The 19787-nt window shown below is 52.1% G+C and overlaps 1 protein-coding gene and 1 long non-coding RNA gene across 5 annotated transcripts; both read left to right on the top strand.

Moving 5' to 3' along the window:
- The first annotated feature begins 683 nt into the window (after window positions 1-683).
- LOC146757755 (uncharacterized) lies at window positions 684-9139 on the top strand. 2 transcript variants are annotated; one of them, XR_014935893.1, is made up of 6 exons: window positions 684-1007; window positions 1683-1947; window positions 2864-3026; window positions 7966-8067; window positions 8154-8217; window positions 8578-9139. It is a non-coding gene; the product is annotated as an uncharacterized LOC146757755 (long non-coding RNA). The 2 variants fall into 2 exon arrangements; XR_014935894.1 differs by having other exon boundaries at window positions 8154-8480.
- Window positions 9140-9824: 685 nt separating this feature from the next.
- On the top strand, window positions 9825-19180 carry LOC146757754 (uncharacterized). Of its 3 annotated transcripts, none has more exons than XM_085520024.1 (6): window positions 9825-11067; window positions 11909-12007; window positions 12924-13086; window positions 18007-18108; window positions 18195-18258; window positions 18619-19180. In XM_085520024.1, the coding sequence occupies exon 1, from the start codon at window positions 10097-10099 to the stop codon at window positions 10955-10957; it is 861 nt and encodes a 286-aa protein (XP_085376150.1). In that variant the 5' UTR covers window positions 9825-10096; the 3' UTR covers window positions 10958-11067; window positions 11909-12007; window positions 12924-13086; window positions 18007-18108; window positions 18195-18258; window positions 18619-19180. The 3 variants fall into 3 exon arrangements, with proteins under 3 accessions (XP_085376150.1, XP_085376149.1, XP_085376151.1); XM_085520023.1 differs by having other exon boundaries at window positions 11743-12007; XM_085520025.1 differs by having other exon boundaries at window positions 11743-12007; window positions 18195-18521.
- Window positions 19181-19787: the final 607 nt, after the last annotated feature.

Here is a 19787-nt window from a genome sequence, read left to right as displayed (position 1 = left end):
GCCAGGTACAGGGAGCTCTGTGTGCTGGGCACAGAATGACTGAGCTGAATACCGAGGGTGGACGGAAAGCAAAGGGAAGGGATGGGGACAAGGGCGAGGAAGGAAGGAAGGGAAGGGGAAGGTAAAGGAAGGAAAGCGAGAGGAAAGACACGAAATGAGGCCCTGGAACGCGTTCAGAGGAGGGCAACAAAGCTGGTGAGGGGTCTGGAGCACAGGCCGTATGAGGAGCGGCTGAGGGAGCTGGGATTGTTCAGCCTGGAGAAGAGGAGGCTCAGGGGAGACCTCATTGCTCTCTCTAACTTCCTGAAGGGAGGCTGTAGTGAGCTGGGGCTCGGCCTCTTCTCTCGTGTCATTAATGATAGGACCAGAGGGAATGGCTTCAAGCTGCGACAGGGGAGATTCAGGCTGGACACTACGAGGTATTACTGCTCAGAAAGGGTGGCCAGGCACTGGAATGGACACAGGGAGGTGGTGAAGGGAAGGGGACGAGGGCGAGGAAGGAAGGAAGGGAAGGGGAAGGTAAAGGAAGGAAAGCGAGAGGAAAGACACGAAATGAGACGTGAATTTTGGGTCCTTTTCCGGCAGCCGCCCCCCCCCAACAGGCCCCAGCCCGGCCTGAGCCACGTGACAGTGCCAGTGCCAGTGACAGGAAGTGCTTCCTGCAGGCGGCGGAGAGCACTTCCGGGCCATGGCGGCATGGCGGCCATGAGCGGGGCCGGGAGGAGCGGGCTCTGTGCTGCGAACGGGGTCGGGCCTCGGTGCGGGGGCACGGAGGGGCTGTCGGGGGAGGAGCTCGCGGCGCTGCCGGCACCCAGAGGCGGCTCCCGGGCGGCTCCACGGTCTCGCTGTGCTGCGGAGTCACCCGGCCGGCCCCAAAAGCCTGGAGGCAGAGCCTGAGCCGGCCCCGGCCCGGATCGTGTGGTGCGGCTCCGGCCGTGCTGGGCTGTGCGGCAGGAAGATGACTTGCGGAATCAAACTCTATAACCCAAAGATGGGTTCTAAAGCAGGTATGTTTATTCCAGCGTTGCGCAGCGCCGGGTGCAAGCGGGAGAGCTCCACCAAACTTGCACACCGTAAGGAGAAAAGTGTGTTACAGATATAGGTTAAGCTAATACGTAATCAATAGTCTCCTCCTCAGTTTGATTACATATTCATTACATTCCCTAGGACCCCATTCCCCGCGACCCTTGCCGTTGTTTTGGGGTGAAATTCTTCTTCTGTTTTCTTCTTGGTGTTATCTGCTGGTATCGTTCTCCCATGTCAGCATCATCTTGCCCGGGGGTATCTAATCCTTCTTCTTGTCAGAGGTCTCCGGACAATTTCTTCTTATCTTTATTGCCCTCTTCTCTGGTTTTATTTTGACTAAGTGTCTGTAATTCCCCCTATCCCTGCACTTTTAAATGTAAACTATCTGCAGTTACCCTTTGTCTCGGATTCTGTGAAGTTCCCCTTTCCCTTTCTATAGCAGAGTGTTACCTTGCCTCCATTTCAGTCTTTGGGTCCCCAGGGAGGCTCTCCCTGGGGGTGTCCCGATTCGAAGGCAGGATTCAATCCCGCCGCAGCCCGTCCATGGCAGGCAAACGCTTCTCTCCTCTGCTCTTGGGACTCAGCAGTGCCAGGGGTTTCACAGCGCGCGTGTTGCAGTGGCTGGCAGCCTCCGTGTGTTTCTCTATTGCATACAGGATCCCATGGTGGAGCCGCGTCAGAAGCAGACGTTGGTGTCTTGTGGCAGGAGCAAGGGCAGTGGAAGCGCTGCCCAGGGCAGGGCGGTGGTGACTGCCATGAGAGCGGAGGTCTGATGCCATCTGCGAGGGATGGGATTTGCATCCGGTGGCTTTTCCGTTGCAGAATGTCCAGCAGCAGAGCGTGAGTGGCCGTGAAATGAAGCTGGGCCCCAGGAGAGCCGCCTGGAGCTGCGTCACGAGCTTCGTGCGTGGCCAGCGCAAGGTAGGTGTGCCTTACTGTAAGCGTGCGCTGAAGCAGTGTTGGTTAAGCGCGGCTCACTCCTCTGTCTGCAACAGATGGGCTTTCTGCGCGCTTTATTGCTGTGGCCGTAGAATTCCCTCTTTCTTACCATCTGATCTGTGAAGGCTTTTGTGTGGGAAGGTTTTGAGGAATGAGGGAGTAGAAATTGCTTTAGTCACGAGTCATCTGGAAAGGTTTCACAGAAACGGTGACATTTGCAGAAGGAACGTATTGGCATTGGCAGTTGTGCCAAATACTCACTGGGATGGAGAGGAGGGAGTACCTGCAGAAGACCGTTCTCTTCTGGTTTTGAGGAAGCCGGGCAGAGCTCAGATTGCAGCTTAAGCAATGTTCTTTTGTCACACTCTGTGTCCTGTGTTGCGTTCTCTCCTTTCGATTCCAGTTCTCCTGACAGGTTAGGCTTGAATTCAGCATAATATCTGCTTCTCCCTGGGTTCAGGTTCTTTGGGTCTCCTGCCTGCTTTTCTCCCTTTTCTTAATGGAGAGTGGAGTTTCTACCACAGAGCAAAGTTTCGTGATTGACAGAAACAAATATGGAACATATTAGATGAACACAGCTCTGCATTTTTTTCTTCCTCCGAACAGCAAGGGACTCCTGTGCTCTCATTAATATCATCAGTGAGTAGATGCTGCCTTCTGCTGGAGCCTAAAATGCTTTCTGCAGTTGAGTGGTTGGAAACATAGGGTTTTAACTTAAAATTGTTTGCGCAGGGTGAAGGTTGGGAATACAATTAGAATACAGTTACACAGTGCTCTATCCCCAGCACTTTCCATCATTTTTCTTAACACAGCTTACGGTTCATTTCAAAACAAACTAACAAAGATGAACTTGGGTTAGCGTAGCCTGTTTTAAATGATCCTTCTGTGTCTTTTCCAGGCTGGTAGCAGAATGGAGACCTTCCCGAGGCACTGAGGAACAGACACAAGCTTCTTTTGAAGGCTTCAATGAAATTCTGCCCCAGCAGTATCTGTGGTCTTTTGATGCTAAGGAGCTGGACGTAAAGGATTCTTTGACTATTGCCAGATCCAGGCTGCTACAGGTATGTCACGGTTTAAACTAAAAATCCACCTGCGTCCGTGACAGGGACTGTGGGCCCAGCAGGGGCCCTAGGCCGAAAGGAAAAAAAGTTAATTAGGAAAAGAAAACAGCAGCAACAATCTAAGGAGGCACACTTATTTACTAAATTACTATATCGAAATACAGGATAACACAGTATAATACAATATAATTGAAAATTGAGCTAACGAATCAAGCAAAATAGGAGAGAGAATGAGTCCCGAAACCGAGAGGCCTACTGTAAATCTAGGCGAAACGGTGAAGGCTCCCACACACTCCCCTGAACGCCAGAACTCGAAAGACGTCAGTCTAGCCTGCGACAGAGTTAATATAGTGTCCAGGTCCCGTGACCTCGTGTTGTTCTCTGGGAGATGTAGTCTTCTTCTGTAAGTTGCAGATTCAGTAAAATTATTCATGCTTTATATGATGTTATGATGTGGAATACTGATAGCAAAATTACAAAATTATTAAACCATGACAAGGTAATACTTGCATTTCAGTCAGTGTCTGAAGAGCAAAGTTCATTAAGGCTGGCGGTTCTGTTTTCAGGATGTGTGAGAGAAGCCTTATGTATCAGTTAGTATTTGGTTACTGTGTTGGTCTTCACTTTCTTCTTTGCAACCAATTTACACGTTTCTAACGTTAAGATTCTGCCAGCATAAATTTTTTGGCTAACAGTGTTTTTGTAGTCCTTGACAATGTGATTTGCGTGTGTCTAAAGAGTGAGCAACTAGAAAGCAAGGGAGAAAAGAACCAAATATCAGCGGATGGTCAAATTACTGAGTGGAGCAGGTTTTAGCTGCTTTTGGGTTCTCCAAGTTATACTCTACAGCAAAACATCGTATTTCTAGCACAGAATGGTACGGTTAGGTAAAGACAAAGTACGTTGTTAGTTTGAATGTCTAAATACAAATGTTTTCATGAGTGGTATTTCTCTTTTGTGGCCTCTCCACATTTTCTTTGTGAGCGGATGTTATTATTTGCTATGAAAGTTTGAGAGTTTAATATTAAAAACGAGTGTAGTGTGATTGCAGGTGCTTTAAGTACAGTAGTATTTCAGTACAATAGTCTTGCTGTAGAAGCAAAGTAGTAGGTTGTAGTTTCAATGATTCCATGTGGGTGCCCAGCCCAAAGTGGGGATTCCCTTATGAAAGGAGGGGGAGGGTGAAGGAGGCCGAGGGCCCTTTTCTCGGGGCCAGCTCTCTGTGCCCTCTTGCTGGCCGGAGAGAAGGGCTGCCCGCTGGACACAGGGAGTGCCTTGTAGCTCCCGTGCCGTGCCCTGCCCTCCAGCCCCCTCCTCATCCTATGCGGAACACCACTCCCAGCAGCACAGGTGCCATTTTGGAATCTTCCCCATGTCACAGCTGTCACCTTGGTTGCTGCGGCTCCACCCGACTCACTCACCTCTGAGAGTGCTGGGCAGGTAGCAGCCATGTCCAGCACGAAGCGAGGGCGAGAGGAATGTAGTGAGGATTTAAGTGGGGAGAAGGAGCTGGGGGCCCCAGAACCGAAGAGGAGGAGGGTGCCCGCCATAACCATCAAATGGAGGAGGGGGAAAGGAGCCCGTTTCCATCATGCCTGGACCAGCCCTGTGACCACCACCCATGTGGAGCCGATGGAGGTGGATCCCCCTCCGGAGGAACCGATGGAGGTGGATCCCCCTCCAGAGGAGCCCATGGACGTGGATCCGCCCGCGGCATAGCTGGCCTGGCACCACACCACCGTGCCAGGCCCCGCGTTGGCATGGTCACAGCTTCACCATCGCTGGTCCAGGCACTCGGCTCCTTTCCTGCTGCGTGGCCCCTGCCCCCAGCATGAGCTGGGTGGCATTATTTAACATCTTCTTCTCCTCCACCTCGTTGCTCCTCCGGTTCTGTGGGCCCCCAGTTCCTTCTTCCCCCTGTTGTAGTTAGGTGTTGGCTCTGTTCTTTGTTTTGATGGTTGTGTTAGGTTAGTGTTAGTGTTCAGTTTAGTTTTAGCGTTAGGCATAGGTTCCTGTTTGTTCTTTAGAGTTAGGCATAGGTTCCTGTTTGTTCTTTAGGGTTAGGTATAGGTTTCTGTTGTTATTTTAGAGTTAGGCGTAGGTTAGTGTTCGTACTTACAGTCAGGCATTGGCTGCTACACTCAAGTAAAAGTAACCGCTGCTCCTGGGTAAGCACACAGTGTTGCCATCAGGGCTCAAGCTCAGGCAGCCAGCTGACCGGGGCAGAATTTGTGTTAGACGCTGCTCAGTGACAACACCCAGAACAAAGTAGCAAGGATGTGAAGTGCAGGAGACTACTTGCGCTTAGCACATTCTGTCTGCTGTAACAGCATTACTCAAAGATTTCTAATCAGGCCAAGATCTTTGTGATGCAGCAGTTTGTTCATTACTGCCATCATGGGCGCACGACCCTACTGGCGAGGAATGGAAGGCCCTATATGCTGGCCCGACCCTACCCGCAGGGAGGTGTGCTCCCTCCCCTGGGCACGGGTCAGGGACATTGCTGGGAGACTTCCCAGTCTGATCTGCCCTTCTGTCTACTATCCCCTGCTGATAGTTCAGGCTGGCAGTGAAGAAGTTAGTAAAAAAAGCCTGAAGGCTATCAAAGATGATTTCAGGGGACTGGGGCGGGTAATCGAAGGAACAGGTGTGCGGGTGGTTATTGCATCTGTACTTTCAGTGGCAGGGAGGGATACTGAGTTGGACCTAAAAACCCACCTCTTAAACAAATGGTTAAAGAGTCGGTGCAGACATAGGAGTCTTGGTGTTTTTCACCATGGGGCAATTTATTTGGCTCCTGGCATGACAGCTACAGACGGAAGCGGCCTGTCTCAAAGGGGTAAGAGGGTTCTAGCTGAGGAACTGTCAGGACCCCACCAAAAACCTGCACCCTGACTTGTAAAATGGTTACACAGATATAGGTACACCTCATACATAGTCAATGATGTAAGGAAGGACACTGGACACACCTTCGTTGGCTCCACAGCCGCAGTCCAACACGGCGGCCAGGCCCGTCGATCCATTCCTTTGCTTGCTGCCAGTTCCCACAGGGAGTCCTCACTCAGACACCTGAAACAACAACGCACACAAACACATCAGGCAAACAACAGACACGCACACAAACACAAAACGCCCTCCTCGGATCCCGCCACTCACCCTTCCTTTGCCAACTTCTCTCGCTCACCTTCAGGGCAGTGCCAGCCCCTTCAACCCGATCACAGAATCACAGAATGACCCGGGTTGGAAGGGACCTCAAGGATCATGAAGCACCAACCCCCCGCCTGGCTGCGGGGCTGTGGCAGCCGGTGTGGCTGGGTGCAGCACGTGGGCATGTGGGAGGGCCTGCAGCAGGGATGTGGGGTGTAATCAGAGTGACTGGAATTCCAATTCAGTCAGAGGTCTTAATTGTAGGCAAGGGTTGAATCCGCCGAGGTGCCGCACAAGGAGAGGCGCTGGGTGCGACTATGGAAAGCAGAGCTTGTGTGTCCCAGGAGGCAGGCGTAGTCAGGTCCCCTTTGGAGCCTGCCGTTGTTGGTGCTCAGCTCAGGAGCCCCATCAGGAGCTGCTGCGTGCTGCGTCTGTGTCACGGACTTATCTAGATCAATATGATTGACTGATCAATCTATGATCTCCAGATGATGTTATGATGTGAAATACCAATAGAAAAAAATACAAAACCACAACAGTATGGCAGCCCAAAAAGATTCCCTTGTGGAAGAAGGGGGAGGGTGAAGGAGGGTGAAGGAGGGTGAAGGAGGCCGAGGGCCCTTTACTTGGGGCCGGCTGGTCTGTGCCCTCTTGCTGGCCAGAGAGAAGGGCTGCCCGCTGGGCACAGGGAGCACCTTGTAGCTCCCGTACCATGCCCTGCCCTCCAGCCCCCTCCTCATCCTATGTGGAACTCCAGTGCCAGCAGTGCGGCCGCCATTTTAGAACCCTCTCCATGTCACCGTGGTCACCGTTGCCGCATGCCTCTGACAGTTGTGGCAGTTAACAGCCATGCCTGCTGCAAAGAGGGCGAGGGTTGAAGTTTCTGGTGGGAGGATGGAGCTGGGGGCCCTAGGAGTCAGAAGGAGGAGGGGGCCCGCCATGACCATCAGGCAGAGGAGGGGTAAGAGAGCCATTATCCATCATGCCTGGACCAGCCCTGTGACCACCACCCATGTGGAGCCTATGGAGGTGGATCCCCCTCCGGAGGAACCGATGGAGGTGGATCCCCCTCCGGAGGAACCGATGGAGGTGGATCCCCCTCCGGAGGAACCGATGGAGGTGGATCCCCCTCCAGAGGAGCCCATGGATGTGGATCCGCCCGCGGCATAGCTGGCCTGGCACCACACCACCGTGCCAGGCCCCGCGTTGGCATGGTCACAGCTTCACCATCGCTGGTCCAGGCACTCGGCTCCTTTCCTGCTGCGCGGCCCCTGCCCCCAGCATTAGCTGGGTGGCATTATTTAACATCATCTTCTCCTCCACGTTGTTGCTCCTCTGGTTCTGTGGGCCCCCAGTTCCATCTTCCCCCTGTTAGGTTAGGTGCTTGTTATGTTTTTGTTGATGGTAGTGTTAGATTAGTGTTAGTGTTAGTGTTCAGTTTAGTTTTAGCGTTAGGGATAGGTTCCTGTTCGTTTTTTAGAGTTAGGCATAGGTTCCTGTTTGTTCTTTAGGGTAGGGTATAGGTTTTTGTTGTTATTTTAGAGTTAGGTATAGGTTTTTGTTGTTATTTTAGAGTTAGGTATAGGTTTCTGTTGTTATTTTAGAGTTAGGCATAGGTTAGTGTTCGTACTTGCAGTCAGGCATTGGCTGTTACACTCAAGTAAAAGTAACCGCTGCTCCTTGGGTAAGCACGCAGCTGGTTGCTCACCCCGAGCAATGAGTGCGACTGCCCTGACAGTTTGATGACATCTGCGATGAACTGAATTTCCCTCTTGGGACTTTTCCTTTGCAGAACATGGAGGAGCAGAGCGTGAGTGGCTGAGAAATGGAGCTGGGACTCAGGAGAGCAACACGTGGCTGTGTCCCAGAGCTCCCAAAGTGTGGCCATTGCAAGGTAGGCGTGCCTTACCGAAAGCGTTGTTCAAGCACAGCTCCTGGCACTGTCTGCAACAGATCCGCTCTCTGCGTGCTTTCTTTCAGTCGCTGGTGTTGTGCAGCACAGCCACGGCACGGCCCTCAGTGCGTACGCGAGGAGCGTGAAAAGGTAGGTGGTGAATTTTCATCTTGCTAACGCTAGGATTAGGAATGGTGAGCATTCCTAAAAGAGTGGCCACAAAGGTGTGATCTGCCTCGGGGAGAAGTTGATTCTCGCCTCTTCAGCTTTTCCCTTCTTTTCTGTCCACCTGTCCTTTCCAGCTCCTCCTCCCCTCAGCTGCAAGTGGGGCAGTGCTCGAGTGTGAGGACTCTTCCTTGGCATGCGGTAACAGACAATGCAGATGTGACTTTTGTGTCCTTCCTTGTTCTTGGGTTCGTAGCCCAGGGATATCTTGCGAGCAGCTCTCTAAGTCAGACTGTGCTGGCAGCGTGCGTGAGTGAAATAGTGCCTCTTTTTTCCCTCTTGCAGCAAGCTTGCCGAGGCAAGGCAAGCGCTACTCAGCTGAGGAAGAAAGCCGAGAAGGAAAGCAGAAAGCAACGATGAGGGCTTGAGCAAGAAGCTACAAAGGACAGCAGAACCACCTGCAACGCTTCCTCGGAGGTGGCACCAAGAGCTGCTGACTCAACAGTCCAGTTTACTGGCACAGCCGTGCTTTCCCTGTCATGGACGGTGGAGATGATGGAAGTGAACTGGACAGGAAGGACTTGTGCTGCGTTAGAAGCAATGAGGGCTTCACATAGGCAGGACTTGGTGTATGGCAAGAGCTGGAGACGCTGCGTTCCTTCAGGGTGTGTCTCTTGAGGTCCAGGCCTGGTGTAGGGTTAGGTTGAAATAGGGCTGGCTGGGACTGGAGAGGGAGGAGGTGACGTAGCCCCGGGGTTTGGCTTCTCCTTGGGTCTGACTGGAGGCTGAGTGACTGATTGCTAAGCGGCAATCCTGGGCACTGGGGTTTCATTTTGGGGTGTGGGCGGGGCAATAAATAGAAGCCAAATCTTCTTGTACGCAATAAAATTGAAGCGAACTTTCTAAACCTGGTGCTGCCTCTTTCAGTAGCTGGTCAGAACGTCCCTCGCTCGGGCTGGCAATCGCAGGGCGATGAAGCGGTCGGCTTCACGTCTCTCCCTTGACATGGTGCAGTGCAGGTTTTCCCCCGTTTCCTTGTTGGTCTTCCCAACCTGTGGCCTTTCAGCCAACCCGTAAGTGCTGGTGACAGGCTGTGAGCATCTCCTTGCTCTCTGAGGACTGACAGAAAGAAACCAGAGGAGGGGAAGCAGCCCGGCAGGAAGAAGGGTGTCCCGTGCTCAGCCCCTTGAGTTGGCCTCTCTTCCCTGAGGGCTCTTTCAGCTTCTGATGGATGCACCGTGTGTTGCTGTTTGCCCTGGGAAGCCCAGCTGCACGCTGGCAGCCGTGGCCTGTGCATCAGCCTCCCCTTGAGGCCCAAGGAGTTGTTTGTTTTTATGTATTCACTATTGGTGTGGCATTTTGTTGTTTTGTTCTGCTTAGAGATCAAGGGGTAATTTAACACCGTTGGAAGTCATTGGGGTTCAGGAGTAGCACATGTAGAATTTTGATCATGCAGCAAGTTGTGATTTCTACTGTGTTAAAGAACTGGCACACACATATACGCCTGCAGCCGGAGCTTGATTGACTCTCGTCAATACGGCCTTCCAAAGCCCGGCCCTGGGGAGTTGTCCAAAAATTTTCCAACCTTTTGTATTACCTAAGTTTATTTTAAACAGACAAGGAGGAGTAATCTCTTAAAGGCTTTTTTAAAGGCATTGGACTAGGTTTTGATTATCACGTCTCAGGAAGCTTCTGCATTCCACCTAGTGCTAATGTGATACATCAAGAGCAGATGACACAAGAGATTCAGGCCTTGCTGCCAGTCTTTTACGAATCAGAACTTTGTTTCATGTTGCCAGATATTGTGGTTTCCTTTTCAGGGGATTCCTTTGCTGTATAATAGAAGAAGGCCATCCTGGCCTGCATGGGAAACAGTGTTGCCAGCAGGAGCAGAGAGGTGATTGTCCCCCTGTTCTCAGCACTGATGAGGCCGCAGCTCGAGTGCTGTGTTCAGTTTTGGGCCCCTCAGTGCAAGAAAGACATGGAGGCCCTGGAACGCGTTCAGAGGAGGGCAACAAAGCTGGTGAGGGGTCTGGAGCACAGGCCGTATGAGGAGCGGCTGAGGGAGCTGGGATTGTTCAGCCTGGAGAAGAGGAGGCTCAGGGGAGACCTCATTGCTCTCTCTATCTTCCTGAAGGGAGGCTGTAGTGAGCTGGGGCTCGGCCTCTTCTCTCGTGTCATTAATGATAGGACCAGAGGGAATGGCTTCAAGCTGCGACAGGGGAGATTCAGGCTGGACACTACGAGGTATTACTGCTCAGAAAGGGTGGCCAGGCACTGGAATGGACACAGGGAGGTGGTGAAGGGAAGGGGACGAGGGCGAGGAAGGAAGGAAGGGAAGGGGAAGGTAAAGGAAGGAAAGCGAGAGGAAAGACACGAAATGAGACGTGAATTTTGGGTCCTTTTCCGGCAGCCGCCCCCCCCCAACAGGCCCCAGCCCGGCCTGAGCCACGTGACAGTGCCAGTGCCAGTGACAGGAAGTGCTTCCTGCAGGCGGCGGAGAGCACTTCCGGGCCATGGCGGCATGGCGGCCATGAGCGGGGCCGGGAGGAGCGGGCTCTGTGCTGCGAACGGGGTCGGGCCTCGGGGCGGGGGCACGGAGGGGCTGTCGGGGGAGGAGCTCGCGGCGCTGCCGGCACCCAGAGGCGGCTCCCGGGCGGCTCCACGGTCTCGCTGTGCTGCGGAGTCACCCGGCCGGCCCCAAAAGCCTGGAGGCAGAGCCTGAGCCGGCCCCGGCCCGGATCGTGTGGTGCGGCTCCGGCCGTGCTGGGCTGTGCGGCAGGAAGATGACTTGCGGAATCAAACTCTATAACCCAAAGATGGGTTCTAAAGCAGGTATGTTTATTCCAGCGTTGCGCAGCGCCGGGTGCAAGCGGGAGAGCTCCACCAAACTTGCACACCGTAAGGAGAAAAGTGTGTTACAGATATAGGTTAAGCTAATACGTAATCAATAGTCTCCTCCTCAGTTTGATTACATATTCATTACATTCCCTAGGACCCCGTTCCCCGCGACCCTTGCCGTTGTTTTGGGGTGAAATTCTTCTTCTGTTTTCTTCTTGGTGTTATCTGCTGGTATCGTTCTCCCATGTCAGCATCATCTTGCCCGGGGGTATCTAATCCTTCTTCTTGTCAGAGGTCTCCGGACAATTTCTTCTTATCTTTATTGCCCTCTTCTCTGGTTTTATTTTGACTAAGTGTCTGTAATTCCCCCTATCCCTGCACTTTTAAATGTAAACTATCTGCAGTTACCCTTTGTCTCGGATTCTGTGAAGTTCCCCTTTCCCTTTCTATAGCAGAGTGTTACCTTGCCTCCATTTCAGTCTTTGGGTCCCCAGGGAGGCTCTCCCTGGGGGTGTCCCGATTCGAAGGCAGGATTCAATCCCGCCGCAGCCCGTCCATGGCAGGCAAACGCTTCTCTCCTCTGCTCTTGGGACTCAGCAGTGCCAGGGGTTTCACAGCGCGCGTGTTGCAGTGGCTGGCAGCCTCCGTGTGTTTTTCTGTTGCATACAGGATCCCATGGTGGAGCCGCGTCAGAAGCAGACGTTGGTGTCTTGTGGCAGGAGCAAGGGCAGTGGAAGCGCTGCCCAGGGCAGGGCGGTGGTGACTGCCATGAGAGCGGAGGTCTGATGCCATCTGCGAGGGATGGGATTTGCATCCGGTGGCTTTTCCGTTGCAGAATGTCCAGCAGCAGAGCATGAGTGGCCGTGAAATGAAGCTGGGCCCCAGGAGAGCCGCCTGGAGCTGCGTCACGAGCTTCGTGCGTGGCCAGCGCAAGGTAGGTGTGCCTTACTGTAAGCGTGCGCTGAAGCAGTGTTGGTTAAGCACGGCTCACTCCTCTGTCTGCAACAGATGGGCTTTCTGCGCGCTTTATTGCTGTGGCCGTAGAATTCCCTCTTTCTTACCATCTGATCTGTGAAGGCTTTTGTGTGGGAAGGTTTTGAGGAATGAGGGAGTAGAAATTGCTTTAGTCACGAGTCATCTGGAAAGGTTTCACAGAAACGGTGACATTTGCAGAAGGAACGTATTGGCATTGGCAGTTGTGCCAAATACTCACTGGGATGGAGAGGAGGGAGTACCTGCAGAAGACCGTTCTCTTCTGGTTTTGAGGAAGCCGGGCAGAGCTCAGATTGCAGCTTAAGCAATGTTCTTTTGTCACACTCTGTGTCCTGTGTTGCGTTCTCTCCTTTCGATTCCAGTTCTCCTGACAGGTTAGGCTTGAATTCAGCATAATATCTGCTTCTCCCTGGGTTCAGGTTCTTTGGGTCTCCTGCCTGCTTTTCTCCCTTTTCTTAATGGAGAGTGGAGTTTCTACCACAGAGCAAAGTTTCGTGATTGACAGAAACAAATATGGAACATATTAGATGAACACAGCTCTGCATTTTTTTCTTCCTCCGAACAGCAAGGGACTCCTGTGCTCTCATTAATATCATCAGTGAGTAGATGCTGCCTTCTGCTGGAGCCTAAAATGCTTTCTGCAGTTGAGTGGTTGGAAACATAGGGTTTTAACTTAAAATTGTTTGCGCAGGGTGAAGGTTGGGAATACAATTAGAATACAGTTACACAGTGCTCTATCCCCAGCACTTTCCATCATTTTTCTTAACACAGCTTACGGTTCATTTCAAAACAAACTAACAAAGATGAACTTGGGTTAGCGTAGCCTGTTTTAAATGATCCTTCTGTGTCTTTTCCAGGCTGGTAGCAGAATGGAGACCTTCCCGAGGCACTGAGGAACAGACACAAGCTTCTTTTGAAGGCTTCAATGAAATTCTGCCCCAGCAGTATCTGTGGTCTTTTGATGCTAAGGAGCTGGACGTAAAGGATTCTTTGACTATTGCCAGATCCAGGCTGCTACAGGTATGTCACGGTTTAAACTAAAAATCCACCTGCGTCCGTGACAGGGACTGTGGGCCCAGCAGGGGCCCTAGGCCGAAAGGAAAAAAAGTTAATTAGGAAAAGAAAACAGCAGCAACAATCTAAGGAGGCACACTTATTTACTAAATTACTATATCGAAATACAGGATAACACAGTATAATACAATATAATTGAAAATTGAGCTAACGAATCAAGCAAAATAGGAGAGAGAATGAGTCCCGAAACCGAGAGGCCTACTGTAAATCTAGGCGAAACGGTGAAGGCTCCCACACACTCCCCTGAACGCCAGAACTCGAAAGACGTCAGTCTAGCCTGCGACAGAGTTAATATAGTGTCCAGGTCCCGTGACCTCGTGTTGTTCTCTGGGAGATGTAGTCTTCTTCTGTAAGTTGCAGATTCAGTAAAATTATTCATGCTTTATATGATGTTATGATGTGGAATACTGATAGCAAAATTACAAAATTATTAAACCATGACAAGGTAATACTTGCATTTCAGTCAGTGTCTGAAGAGCAAAGTTCATTAAGGCTGGCGGTTCTGTTTTCAGGATGTGTGAGAGAAGCCTTATGTATCAGTTAGTATTTGGTTACTGTGTTGGTCTTCACTTTCTTCTTTGCAACCAATTTACACGTTTCTAACGTTAAGATTCTGCCAGCATAAATTTTTTGGCTAACAGTGTTTTTGTAGTCCTTGACAATGTGATTTGCGTGTGTCTAAAGAGTGAGCAACTAGAAAGCAAGGGAGAAAAGAACCAAATATCAGCGGATGGTCAAATTACTGAGTGGAGCAGGTTTTAGCTGCTTTTGGGTTCTCCAAGTTATACTCTACAGCAAAACATCGTATTTCTAGCACAGAATGGTACGGTTAGGTAAAGACAAAGTACGTTGTTAGTTTGAATGTCTAAATACAAATGTTTTCATGAGTGGTATTTCTCTTTTGTGGCCTCTCCACATTTTCTTTGTGAGCGGATGTTATTATTTGCTATGAAAGTTTGAGAGTTTAATATTAAAAACGAGTGTAGTGTGATTGCAGGTGCTTTAAGTACAGTAGTATTTCAGTACAATAGTCTTGCTGTAGAAGCAAAGTAGTAGGTTGTAGTTTCAATGATTCCATGTGGGTGCCCAGCCCAAAGTGGGGATTCCCTTATGAAAGGAGGGGGAGGGTGAAGGAGGCCGAGGGCCCTTTTCTCGGGGCCAGCTCTCTGTGCCCTCTTGCTGGCCGGAGAGAAGGGCTGCCCGCTGGACACAGGGAGTGCCTTGTAGCTCCCGTGCCGTGCCCTGCCCTCCAGCCCCCTCCTCATCCTATGCGGAACACCACTCCCAGCAGCACAGGTGCCATTTTGGAATCTTCCCCATGTCACAGCTGTCACCTTGGTTGCTGCGGCTCCACCCGACTCACTCACCTCTGAGAGTGCTGGGCAGGTAGCAGCCATGTCCAGCACGAAGCGAGGGCGAGAGGAATGTAGTGAGGATTTAAGTGGGGAGAAGGAGCTGGGGGCCCCAGAACCGAAGAGGAGGAGGGTGCCCGCCATAACCATCAAATGGAGGAGGGGGAAAGGAGCCCGTTTCCATCATGCCTGGACCAGCCCTGTGACCACCACCCATGTGGAGCCGATGGAGGTGGATCCCCCTCCGGAGGAACCGATGGAGGTGGATCCCCCTCCAGAGGAACCCATGGACGTGGATCCGCCCGCGGCATAGCTGGCCTGGCACCACACCACCGTGCCAGGCCCCGCGTTGGCATGGTCACAGCTTCACCATCGCTGGTCCAGGCACTCGGCTCCTTTCCTGCTGCGTGGCCCCTGCCCCCAGCATGAGCTGGGTGGCATTATTTAACATCTTCTTCTCCTCCACCTCGTTGCTCCTCCGGTTCTGTGGGCCCCCAGTTCCTTCTTCCCCCTGTTGTAGTTAGGTGTTTGCTCTGTTCTTTGTTTTGATGGTTGTGTTAGGTTAGTGTTAGTGTTCAGTTTAGTTTTAGCGTTAGGCATAGGTTCCTGTTTGTTCTTTAGAGTTAGGCATAGGTTCCTGTTTGTTCTTTAGGGTTAGGTATAGGTTTCTGTTGTTATTTTAGAGTTAGGCGTAGGTTAGTGTTCGTACTTACAGTCAGGCATTGGCTGCTACACTCAAGTAAAAGTAACCGCTGCTCCTGGGTAAGCACACAGTGTTGCCATCAGGGCTCAAGCTCAGGCAGCCAGCTGACCGGGGCAGAATTTGTGTTAGACGCTGCTCAGTGACAACACCCAGAACAAAGTAGCAAGGATGTGAAGTGCAGGAGACTACTTGCGCTTAGCACATTCTGTCTGCTGTAACAGCATTACTCAAAGATTTCTAATCAGGCCAAGATCTTTGTGATGCAGCAGTTTGTTCATTACTGCCATCATGGGCGCACGACCCTACTGGCGAGGAATGGAAGGCCCTATATGCTGGCCCGACCCTACCCGCAGGGAGGTGTGCTCCCTCCCCTGGGCACGGGTCAGGGACATTGCTGGGAGACTTCCCAGTCTGATCTGCCCTTCTGTCTACTATCCCCTGCTGATAGTTCAGGCTGGCAGTGAAGAAGTTAGTAAAAAAAGCCTGAAGGCTATCAAAGATGATTTCAGGGGACTGGGGCGGGTAATCGAAGGAACAGGTGTGCGGGTGGTTATTGCATCTGTACCTTCAGTGGCAGGGAGGGATACTGAGTTGGACCTAAAAACCCACCTCTTAAACAAATGGTTAAAGAGTCGGTGCAGACATAGGAGTCTTGGTGTTTTTCACCATGGGGCAATTTATTTGGCTCCTGGCATGACAGCTACAGACGGAAGCGGCCTGTCTCAAAGGGGTAAGAGGGTTCTAGCTGAGGAACTGTCAGGACCCCACCAAAAACCTGCACCCTGACTTGTAAAATGGTTACACAGATATAGGTACACCTCATACATAGTCAATGATGTAAGGAAGGACACTGGACACACCTTCGTTGGCTCCACAGCCGCAGTCCAACACGGCGCCCAGGCCCGTCGATCCATTCCTTTGCTTGCTGCCAGTTCCCACAGGGAGTCCTCACTCAGACACCTGAAACAACAACGCACACAAACACATCAGGCAAACAACAGACACGCACACAAACACAAAACGCCCTCCTCGGATCCCGCCACTCACCCTTCCTTTGCCAACTTCTCTCGCTCACCTTCAGGGCAGTGCCAGCCCCTTCAACCCGATCACAGAATCACAGAATGACCCGGGTTGGAAGGGACCTCAAGGATCATGAAGCACCAACCCCCCGCCTGGCTGCGGGGCTGTGGCAGCCGGTGTGGCTGGGTGCAGCACGTGGGCATGTGGGAGGGCCTGCAGCAGGGATGTGGGGTGTAATCAGAGTGACTGGAATTCCAATTCAGTCAGAGGTCTTAATTGTAGGTAAGGGTTGAATCCGCCGAGGTGCCGCACAAGGAGAGGCGCTGGGTGCGACTATGGAAAGCAGAGCTTGTGTGTCCCAGGAGGCAGGCGTAGTCAGGTCCCCTTTGGAGCCTGCCGTTGTTGGTGCTCAGCTCAGGAGCCCCATCAGGAGCTGCTGCGTGCTGCGTCTGTGTCACGGACTTATCTAGATCAATATGATTGACTGATCAATCTATGATCTCCAGATGATGTTATGATGTGAAATACCAATAGAAAAAAATACAAAACCACAACAGTATGGCAGCCCAAAAAGATTCCCTTGTGGAAGAAGGGGGAGGGTGAAGGAGGGTGAAGGAGGCCGAGGGCCCTTTACTTGGGGCCGGCTGGTCTGTGCCCTCTTGCTGGCCAGAGAGAAGGGCTGCCCGCTGGGCACAGGGAGCACCTTGTAGCTCCCGTACCATGCCCTGCCCTCCAGCCCCCTCCTCATCCTATGTGGAACTCCAGTGCGGCCGCCATTTTAGAACCCTCTCCATGTCACCGTGGTCACCGTTGCCGCATGCCTCTGACAGTTGTGGCAGTTAACAGCCATGCCTGCTGCAAAGAGGGCGAGGGTTGAAGTTTCTGGTGGGAGGATGGAGCTGGGGGCCCTAGGAGTCAGAAGGAGGAGGGGGCCCGCCATGACCATCAGGCAGAGGAGGGGTAAGAGAGCCATTATCCATCATGCCTGGACCAGCCCTGTGACCACCACCCATGTGGAGCCTATGGAGGTGGATCCCCCTCCGGAGGAACCGATGGAGGTGGATCCCCCTCCGGAGGAACCGATGGAGGTGGATCCCCCTCCGGAGGAACCGATGGAGGTGGATCCCCCTCCAGAGGAGCCCATGGATGTGGATCCGCCCGCGGCATAGCTGGCCTGGCACCACACCACCGTGCCAGGCCCCGCGTTGGCATGGTCACAGCTTCACCATCGCTGGTCCAGGCACTCGGCTCCTTTCCTGCTGCGCGGCCCCTGCCCCCAGCATTAGCTGGGTGGCATTATTTAACATCATCTTCTCCTCCACGTTGTTGCTCCTCTGGTTCTGTGGGCCCCCAGTTCCATCTTCCCCCTGTTAGGTTAGGTGCTTGTTATGTTTTTGTTGATGGTAGTGTTAGATTAGTGTTAGTGTTAGTGTTCAGTTTAGTTTTAGCGTTAGGGATAGGTTCCTGTTCGTTTTTTAGAGTTAGGCATAGGTTCCTGTTTGTTCTTTAGGGTAGGGTATAGGTTTTTGTTGTTATTTTAGAGTTAGGTATAGGTTTTTGTTGTTATTTTAGAGTTAGGTATAGGTTTCTGTTGTTATTTTAGAGTTAGGCATAGGTTAGTGTTCGTACTTGCAGTCAGGCATTGGCTGTTACACTCAAGTAAAAGTAACCGCTGCTCCTTGGGTAAGCATGCAGCTGGTTGCTCACCCCGAGCAATGAGTGCGACTGCCCTGACAGTTTGATGACATCTGCGATGAACTGAATTTCCCTCTTGGGACTTTTCCTTTGCAGAACATGGAGGAGCAGAGCGTGAGTGGCTGAGAAATGGAGCTGGGACTCAGGAGAGCAACACGTGGCTGTGTCCCAGAGCTCCCAAAGTGTGGCCATTGCAAGGTAGGAGTGCCTTACCGAAAGCGTTGTTCAAGCACAGCTCCTGGCACTGTCTGCAACAGATCCGCTCTCTGCGTGCTTTCTTTCAGTCGCTGGTGTTGTGCAGCACAGCCACGGCACGGCCCTCAGTGCGTACGCGAGGAGCGTGAAAAGGTAGGTGGTGAATTTTCATCTTGCTAACGCTAGGATTAGGAATGGTGAGCATTCCTAAAAGAGTGGCCACAAAGGTGTGATCTGCCTCGGGGAGAAGTTGATTCTCGCCTCTTCAGCTTTTCCCTTCTTTTCTGTCCACCTGTCCTTTCCAGCTCCTCCTCCCCTCAGCTGCAAGTGGGGCAGTGCTCGAGTGTGAGGACTCTTCCTTGGCATGCGGTAACAGACAATGCAGATGTGACTTTTGTGTCCTTCCTTGTTCTTGGGTTCGTAGCCCAGGGATATCTTGCGAGCAGCTCTCTAAGTCAGACTGTGCTGGCAGCGTGCGTGAGTGAAATAGTGCCTCTTTTTTCCCTCTTGCAGCAAGCTTGCCGAGGCAAGGCAAGCGCTACTCAGCTGAGGAAGAAAGCCGAGAAGGAAAGCAGAAAGCAACGATGAGGGCTTGAGCAAGAAGCTACAAAGGACAGCAGAACCACCTGCAACGCTTCCTCGGAGGTGGCACCAAGAGCTGCTGACTCAACAGTCCAGTTTACTGGCACAGCCGTGCTTTCCCTGTCATGGACGGTGGAGATGATGGAAGTGAACTGGACAGGAAGGACTTGTGCTGCGTTAGAAGCAATGAGGGCTTCACATAGGCAGGACTTGGTGTATGGCAAGAGCTGGAGACGCTGCGTTCCTTCAGGGTGTGTCTCTTGAGGTCCAGGCCTGGTGTAGGGTTAGGTTGAAATAGGGCTGGCTGGGACTGGAGAGGGAGGAGGTGACGTAGCCCCGGGGTTTGGCTTCTCCTTGGGTCTGACTGGAGGCTGAGTGACTGATTGCTAAGCGGCAATCCTGGGCACTGGGGTTTCATTTTGGGGTGTGGGCGGGGCAATAAATAGAAGCCAAATCTTCTTGTACGCAATAAAATTGAAGCGAACTTTCTAAACCTGGTGCTGCCTCTTTCAGTAGCTGGTCAGAACGTCCCTCGCTCGGGCTGGCAATCGCAGGGCGATGAAGCGGTCGGCTTCACGTCTCTCCCTTGACATGGTGCAGTGCAGGTTTTCCCCCGTTTCCTTGTTGGTCTTCCCAACCTGTGGCCTTTCAGCCAACCCGTAAGTGCTGGTGACAGGCTGTGAGCACCTCCTTGCTCTCTGAGGACTGACAGAAAGAAACCAGAGGAGGGGAAGCAGCCCGGCAGGAAGAAGGGTGTCCCGTGCTCAGCCCCTTGAGTTGGCCTCTCTTCCCTGAGGGCTCTTTCAGCTTCTGATGGATGCACCGTGTGTTGCTGTTTGCCCTGGGAAGCCCAGCTGCACGCTGGCAGCCGTGGCCTGTGCATCAGCCTCCCCTTGAGGCCCAAGGAGTTGTTTGTTTTTATGTATTCACTATTGGTGTGGCATTTTGTTGTTTTGTTCTGCTTTGAGATCAAGGGGTAATTTAACACCGTTGGAAGTCATTGGGGTTCAGGAGTAGCACATGTAGAATTTTGATCATGCAGCAAGTTGTGATTTCTACTGTGTTAAAGAACTGGCACACACATATACGCCTGCAGCCGG

This window comes from Coturnix japonica, chromosome 19, assembly GCF_054131305.1.
Source record: "Coturnix japonica strain WE chromosome 19, WE-NBRP24, whole genome shotgun sequence".
Classification (NCBI taxonomy): domain Eukaryota; kingdom Metazoa; phylum Chordata; class Aves; order Galliformes; family Phasianidae; genus Coturnix; species Coturnix japonica.
The sequence above is the reverse complement of the archived record's forward strand: the minus strand, read 5'-3'. Positions and strand labels throughout refer to the sequence as shown.